Genomic DNA, 8,183 nt, shown 5'->3' with positions numbered 1-8,183 from the left:
CGTGTGCGCCAGCGATCTGGGCTAGAGGCAGCGGTACTATCGCTCACAAGAGCGGTACTACCGCTGGCCCCTGTGGTACTACTGCTCCTTTGAGCAGTACTACCGCACGCCACAGAGGCTTTAGCACTTGGATGCCTTCAAAACGCAGCTAACGGCAACAGACAGAACCAATAAAACCAGAACTGCCATAACTTCTGCAAATGAGCTTCGAATTGAGCAAACTCAAGCTGGTTATAGTAAGAAGAGGCAGGGGAGGTATGCCTAACAAATAGAGGAGTGGAACCTCCAACAGAGAAGAACCGACATAACCTCCAACATCGAAAACATCATAGAAGATGCATGTGAACTCCGTTTTCGATGAACTCGAGCTTGTCAACAAGATGACCAAAAGCTCCAAAACTCACAAAGAGAAGCAAACAAGAACCAATAAATATGATGCAAGGATGCAATGGTTTGAGCTCTCTACTAATGATACGATCAAGCTACTCATCGAGAGCCCCCCTTGATAGTACGGTAATCGATCCTATAACCCGGTCTCCCAACTACCATCACGAGACCGGTAAAATAGAAAACCTATCATGGGCAAACCTTTGCCTTGCACATGGTCCACTTGAGCTAGATGATGACGATCTTGACTCCCTCAAGATGGACCACCTTTCTTGATTGCGTTGACTCGATGAAGACTAGTTGATTGCTCCCCCATACTCCACTATGGGTGAGCCACTCTTCCGCACATCTTCACAAGTCCATTGTCACCACAATGGACGGCAAGCTTCAAGCATTTGATCTCTTCGTGATGCTTCACTTGACCTTGCACACCCCAACCTAACCCCACAAAGAACTCTCACGAAGATCATGGGTTAGTATACAAAGCGATTGACAATGCTTACCATACCATGGGATCGCTTGATCCCTCTTGGTACATCTTCTACGCTTTGTGTGTTGATCAACTTGATTCACTCTTTGACTTAGTCTTGATCAACCTCTCACACGACCAATCTTTAGGTAATTCCTTGAATAGCACCTTGGTCAACACAAACTCTCCTTGAAACCAACAAATGTACTCCAAGAAAAGCCTATGGATAAAACCTTCAAATATAACTCAAGGCAACCATTAGTCCATAGAGATTGTCATCAATTACCAAAACCAAACATGGGGGCACCGCATGTTCTTTCACACTTACTATTCACCAAAAAGATTATGCTCGATGTATAGCACAATGATATATTGTTTATTCTGACCACGTGCTATATATAGTATGCTATCTAGAGAAAAAACGGCGTTCTTGTGGGTCAATAGTGATGAAAAAGCACTCTACAAGGCAAGGAACTATTTGTGAACAGAAATTGCACTGACGGTGGAAGGGCCATTGCCACCATCATAAAATCTATACCTTTCTGGGAAGTGTAGGCGGCATGTGACATGGGAAACCCTAGTTTCTAAATTCCGTCTTGGTTATATAGTATATCCTTTCCAAGTCACATACCTCAGAATGACATGACAACACAACTTTGTGGACGTTATCGGCTCTTCTCTCACCAATCATATACCAAACCCTTTGTGCACCAGCAAGGCCCCGAGGAAGGTGGAGGGGGTGTCCACATGCATCGCAGATCACACCTACGTCATGTAGCTACAACCCTTGCGAAGGTGGGAGGGTTTCTCGGAAAACCGCTAGTGGAAGTGACATGCAGCTTGAAAGTACCCTTCGATAGAAAGGTTGTCAACAATAATGTCACTTTCCTTTTTTTGCTGGTTCAATGCAATTTTTAATCTCTGACGGACGACATACAATCGGAGGGGTAAAAGATAGTATGATTTCCAATATAATTTTATTTTTTATGCCGGTTATTCTGCATTCAGTTGTATGTTCATCCTACTTGCTTTTGTCTTGATATTAGTCTAAGATGCTCTCCGGGGGCCATTATTTTTTAAAAAAGGTTGTGTTAGCATATTCACTTTATTATTATTTTTTAGATGTCATTTTAGTATCATGATACTTATTTTCTTTTTCTTCGGTTGGACGATTTGTTGTGGTTCCGAAAACTAATCGGTCCCAACCCCTTTTCTGTCTCACGCAGTGGCGTACCTAGCGGGTGTGCCATGGCACACCCAGATATTTGGAAAATGTTTTTTACCATGCAATAATTAGCTGATTCTCAAGGCACATCCGAGCCAATTGAAATGGGCCTCAATTTTTTTTACATGTACACACCCTCTATTTTATTTCTGGGTCCGCCACTCTTAGGGATTAGATCTGTTTCCACGCCGGTGAGCTTAAGGCTAATTCTCGCCGCCGCACGTGGTTTCACCTACCGGGCGGGCGTGGACGCACACAAGATTGAGATTCATCCAATGAACTCGCACGGCAGCAGGCGCCTCTCCCTCTCCACGCGCGCACCCGCGCGCGCTGCACCGTTCTCGCTACCGCCTCCCCTACATGCAGCAACCTCCAAAGCGTCTTGCGTCCCAGCTCCAGCTTCACATACGACGGGCAACTAGGCTAGTGTGCGCATCATACGTGCCTATGAGGTAGTGGCTTCACCTTCACCTGCGGGTGGTCATCGCCTCCTGCGAGCGCACCTTTTTTTTTTGAAATTCAGACCTCCACTTTATTAAACTAAAATAGCAATCTCGTCAGATACAATGCTAAGGATACAATCAGGGGGGACTGAATCCCAAAACACCGAAGCTCTACTACTCACCCCTACCCGCGCCAGCATACGGACAGCCCCATTTGTTGTCCTTCGGACCCAGGTAATCTTGAACTCATGCAGCATACTGATGAGACACTTCACCTCCTCCACCACTTGTCCTACATATGATAAGTTCCGCTCCCGATCATTCAGCATCCCGACAAGTGCCTGGCAGTCCGTTTCAAGGTGCAGCCTGTGTATATCCCTCTGAACTGCGAGTAGGACTGCTCTCCTACACGATCAGGGTGGACACGGTCCGGTCCCGGTCCGAGCCGTCATTTGGACCGGCCGCCAGCGGTCCGGTCCGGACCGAACCGAGCTGTCCAACGAGCTACTTTTCTGGGACCGGACCGTTTGGGGGTCAGCTCGGTCAAGCCCGAGAGGACCGAATGGACCGACCAGTAATGTTGCCTGGCAGGCTGTTTTTTGCTGCGTTTAGGTCCTATTTAGCTGCTGTTTATGTAGTTGCAGATAGCTGCGGATCGCACAAGAGAGAGAGAGAGAGGGAGACGATTTACTGAATCTAGCTAACCATCTAACTGAATCTAGCTAACCATCTAGCTGCTGTTTAGGTCCTGCGAGCGAAACTAGCTAACCATCTAACTGAATCTACTGACAGACTAGCTAACTGAACTACTGACCGTACTGACGAAACTGAATTTTGACGAAACTGACAGCGAGCCGCCGACGTATGTGGACACGCTCATCACCCTCTGGGTCCTCGAAGACCACAACGGTAGCAATTGAAGGCGGCAGCGTTGGCTCGCCGACGGTGAAATCGTGGGCTTGTGCGCCGAATTCGTTGGTGCACGAATTGAAACAGTGGCCTCGGAGCTGTAGTGCATCACTGGTGAAATGCCCACACATGCAAGAGGCCGTCCAGTTCATCCTGGTGGCGCCGGTGAGGCATTCGCCTACCTGGGCTAGCTGGTGGCCAGTGTGCGTGCTGAGCTCAAACGACAGCCATGGCCATGGTCGAGAACTCCAGATCGGCGGCGGTGCAAGCACGACAGTGATGGCGAGTGGCAGCAAGAGGCTATGGCGCATGGGGAGGAAAGGAAGGAAGAATAGGGGAAGCTCGGGGACACAATGGTTCACCCGGGGGCTGCCAGTGGCCGCGACGACGAGGAACTGCAGCGGCGGTGACTACGTTTTCTCGGTCCGCTCGGTCGGCTCGGTTAAAGCCCGGACCGGACCGAAGCTTTGTCGGGCCTGATTCTTGAGCTCGGACCGACTGATTTTTTGAGCGGGCTAGGCCCGAGCTGGCCAGGACCGAGCGGGCCACGAGCCGGTCCGAAAGACTGCTCGTGTCGTCCACCCTGACCTACACGCTAGGAGCTCGGCAACTAACGGCTCAGAGATGTTTGGAAAGAAATCCGCTGGTGCCCCTCTGAAAGCACCAACTTCATCTCTAAATATCACCCCCACGCCGCCGCCGAGTCCTGTTCGAACCTTAGCTCCGTCGACATTGGCCTTCATCCACCCTTGCTGAGGAGGCTTCCATCTTTCTCTTTGGTTACTACTCCCTGCTGTAACCTGTACGCCATGAACAGACTTCCATTCCTCCATTAGAGTGGCCACTCTCCTCGCTCTCTGCTCTGGGTTCTCAATCTTTTTTCCGTCGCGTGCATCGTTCCTGGCTAGCCACAATGCATAGAGGCCCCGAATCAGCATAACCTTTTCATCCTCCTCCGCCTCTGACAACCATTATGGCATCCACGACGCGAGTGAGCTCTGGGTGCTCATCGGTATAGGTGGGATCGCCACCCTTGCCCCCAATACCGAGCCCATCTCCTTCCAAAACAAAGCCGAGTGGTAGCAAGACCAAAACCGATGATGCAGCGTCTCTTCTCTGCCACATGCTGGGCAAAAAACTCCTTCCTTGATATGTCGCCGGAGAAGCTCTACACCAACTGCCAAACCATTCTTGATCAATCTCCAAGTGTGAATCAACTCTTTACCAGGGGCATTGGTTCCCCACAGCGCAAGCCAACCCTGATGAGTCGCCACTGACGATGAAGAGCCCGGCTGTCCTGCTCTTGCCCGTTTCTTCTCCATGCATAAATGATAGGCCGATCTGACTGGGAATTGTCCACTCTTGGTAAAATTCCATGCAGTGAAGTCCTCCGATCCCTGTCCACCCACACAAATTTGGAGAACGTCCTGTATATCATCCGGCGTGAACATGACCTCAAGCTTGTCCCTGTCCCATGCGTCACCCGTATCGTTGAGCAGGTCGCACACACGCATCATTCCATTTACGTATACCTGGCCCAGTGGCCTCAAGCTTCCTTTGCGCGGTATCCAGTCGTCATGATGGATCCGGATACTCGTACCGTCGCCCACTCTCCAAATCAGTCCTTCTAGCAACAGGTCCCTACCAAACAGATGCTTCGAAATGTATACGACCCACCACTCAGGCATGCTGCATTAAGTATTGATCCATCCGTAAAGTACCTGGACTTGAGAACCCGAGCACAGAGGGAAGAAGGGACTTGCAAAATCCTCCGAGCTTGCTTTGCAAGCAACGCTTGATTGAATGCCTCCATGTCCCAGAACCCCATTCCGCCATCCTGTTTACTCATGCACATTTTCTTCCATGCTATCTAGTGCACCTTTTTTTCACCATTTGCTTCACCCCACCAAAAGTTTGAAGAGATAGATGTCAGATTCCCGCACAATTTCTTGGGAAGTTGGAAGCAACTCATGATGAAGGTAGGGATAGATTGGAGGACCGACTTGACCAGCACCTCGTGAGCCTTCTTAGACATACCCTGCCCTTTGCATCCAGTAACCTTTCCCTTAGCACTTTCCCGGACATATTTAAAAGTCCCTTCTTTGGAACTTCCCACCACAGTTGGTAAACCCAAGTATTTTTCGCTCAAAGCCTCTGATTGGATCCCAATGATCTCCTTGAGATGCTCCCTGTTCTCTTCTGTGCTTCCCTTGCCAAAGAAGATGGATGACTTTTGCATATTAACCTTCTGTCCAGAGGCTACCTCATAATCATGCAAGATGGTTTTGAGAACCTCCAGATTACTTTCAGATCCCTCAAGAAACACAATGCTGTCATCAGCAAAAAGCAGGTGAGTTACCGTGGGGCCAGTGCTCCCAAACGATGCCCCCTTAATATCACCTATCCGCTGTGCATTTTTTAGTACCGCTGAGAATCCCTCCACACAGAACAAAAACAAATACAGTGACAGTGGATCGCCTTGTCGGAGCCCCCTCGAGGGCAGAAAAGTGCGTGAGATCCCCCCATTAAGTTTCATTGAAAACCTCGCTGAAGTCACACATCTCATAATCATTTGTACCCACGCAGCAGCAAAACCAAACTTTTCCATCATTCTCTCCAAAAACGACCACTCCACCCTATCGTACGCCTTCATCATATCCAACTTGATCACGCATAGTGGCTTCTTCCTATTCCTCTTCCTGATAGCATGCACACACTCATACGCCACCAAAATATTATCCGTAATGAGTCTTCCCGGTACAAATGCACTTTGCTCCTCCGAGATCACACGGGGAGGATAACTTTTAATCTGTTTGCGAGCACCTTCGTAGCTATCTTATACAACACATTACACAGGCTAATCGGTCGGAATTGTGACATTAACTCTGGTGCGTTTACCTTAGGGATCATCATAATAACCGTATCATTAAAGCTGTCAGGCACCGCAACACCACATAGAAAGTTCTTCACCGCTACGCAAACGTCGTCCTTCACCAACGACCAGTGTCGTTGATAGAACATTGCCGGGAACCGTCCGGCCCAGGTGCTTTTGTTGGTCCCATCTGAAACAGAGCGGTCTCTATTTCTGTATCTGAAATTACTGCCGTCAGTTTTGCATTCATCTCCTCCGAGACAAGTGAGTCGATGTGTTGCAGCAGTAGCTCCGCTGCCTCGGATCCCTCAATGCTGAAGAGGTTAGCGTAGTAGCTTGCAGCCACCTCACGCATCCCTTCATCCGTCACACATCTGGTCCCATCATCCCTCAATAGTGCGTTGACCATATTCTTTCTCTTTCTATGAGAAGCTCTGTTTTGGAAATACTTTGTATTTTGATCTCCCCACTGTAGCCAATTGATTCTGGAGCGTTGCCGGTAATATATTTCCTCCTTTTCATACAGGTCATGAAGCTGGCTTTCAATATCTTTAACCTCCTTCAGTTGCACCTTAAGCTATGAAATCTGTCTACGGAATGTGTTAGACGCCATCTATAGGTCGCCCCTCTGGTGGCTAACGGTCAGCAGCTCCACTCCCGCACGTCTCCAACAACCTGGCGCAGGTCATGCGCCTCGTGCACTTCACACGTCCTCACATGCAGGACTGCCGTTGTACTCTCCTTCTCCCCCCTCTGTACTGCTGGTGTAACACTATATAAGCCCATCGATGCCATCAATACATAGTGTGAGAGAGTTACAGAACCTAACTTGATATCAGACGGAACCGATCCTATCCCTTCACTTCCGCCATGCATCGGTTCCTTCGCCGCACGCGCTCCGGTGGCGACCTCGACTCGCCGGCGAACAACCCCTTCGCCCCCTTCCCTCTGGCCGTAGCTCCTCCTCCTGCGCCCTTGGCGACCCCTGCTCTACCGGCCGCGCCCCGCGCGGCGCGCCTCGCCGCCGACGTCCTCCGCGGCAAACTGGCCATACCCGAGGCCGCCCCTCCTCCCCCGACTCCGGCGGCCGCGCCACCCGCGGCGACCACCGCGGCTGCTCTCCGCACTGCGGGGAGCGTCCCCGTCCAACCGCTCGCGCCCGGCGGCTCCGGCAGCGCCCTGGCTCTCCGTCCCGACGTGCCCGACGTCGGCTCCTCCACCGCTGCGACCGGCCTGCCGCCCTCCATCAACCACTTCTTCCAGCACCGGCTCGAGCTCGAATCGGGTAACTACTCCAAATGGCGCTAGATCTTTTACGTCGTTTGTTGCAAATATCAAGTGCAGCACCACCTCGACGTCCCCGCCGAGCCGCTCCTCCAAAGCGCCGTGTGGCGCAACGATGACCTGTCCATCGTCCTCTGGTTCCACGGCGTCGTCGCCGATGAGCTCCTAGACGTGGTCGCCTCGCCGGACAGCACCGCCTTCGACATCTGGCAGCAGCTACACCTTCTCTTCCGCGACAATCAAGCCGGCCGCGCGGTGATCCTCGGCGCGGAATTCCGCAACCTCGTCCAGGGGATCTCTTCATCGCCGAGTACTGTCGGCGTCTCAAGTCCCTCGCCACGGACCTCGGTGCCGTCGGCGAGCGCATCACCGACCGCACGCTGACCCTTCAGCTCATCCGCGGCCTCAACAGCAAGTTCCGGATCATGGTGACTCTGCTTCCCATGTAGACGCCCTTCCCGACGTTCGTGCAGGCGCGCTCCCGGCTGCTGATGGAGGAAATCTCCGCCAACGAACGCGCTCGCCTCAACGGCCGCCCAGAGGCCACCGCCACCGCCCTCACCATCGGCTCCGGCTCGGGGTCCTCGGGATCCT

At 51.5% G+C, this 8,183-nt stretch overlaps 1 protein-coding gene across 1 annotated transcript; it reads right to left on the bottom strand.

Annotated features, from left to right (window-relative positions):
* Positions 1–5,303: 5,303 nt before the first annotated feature.
* Positions 5,304–6,660, bottom strand: LOC120973456 (uncharacterized). The gene is made up of 2 exons (XM_040399087.1): positions 6,535–6,660; positions 5,304–5,870 (listed from the first exon to the last, which is right to left on the bottom strand). The coding sequence occupies exons 1-2, from the start codon at positions 6,658–6,660 to the stop codon at positions 5,304–5,306; spliced, it is 693 nt and encodes a 230-aa protein (XP_040255021.1).
* Between the last annotated feature and the right edge of the window lie 1,523 nt (positions 6,661–8,183).

The sequence above is a fragment of the Aegilops tauschii genome, chromosome 2, assembly GCF_002575655.3.
Source record: "Aegilops tauschii subsp. strangulata cultivar AL8/78 chromosome 2, Aet v6.0, whole genome shotgun sequence".
Lineage (NCBI taxonomy): Eukaryota > Viridiplantae > Streptophyta > Magnoliopsida > Poales > Poaceae > Aegilops > Aegilops tauschii.
Note: the sequence above shows the minus strand (reverse complement) of the source record. Positions and strands in the feature narration are given on the sequence as shown.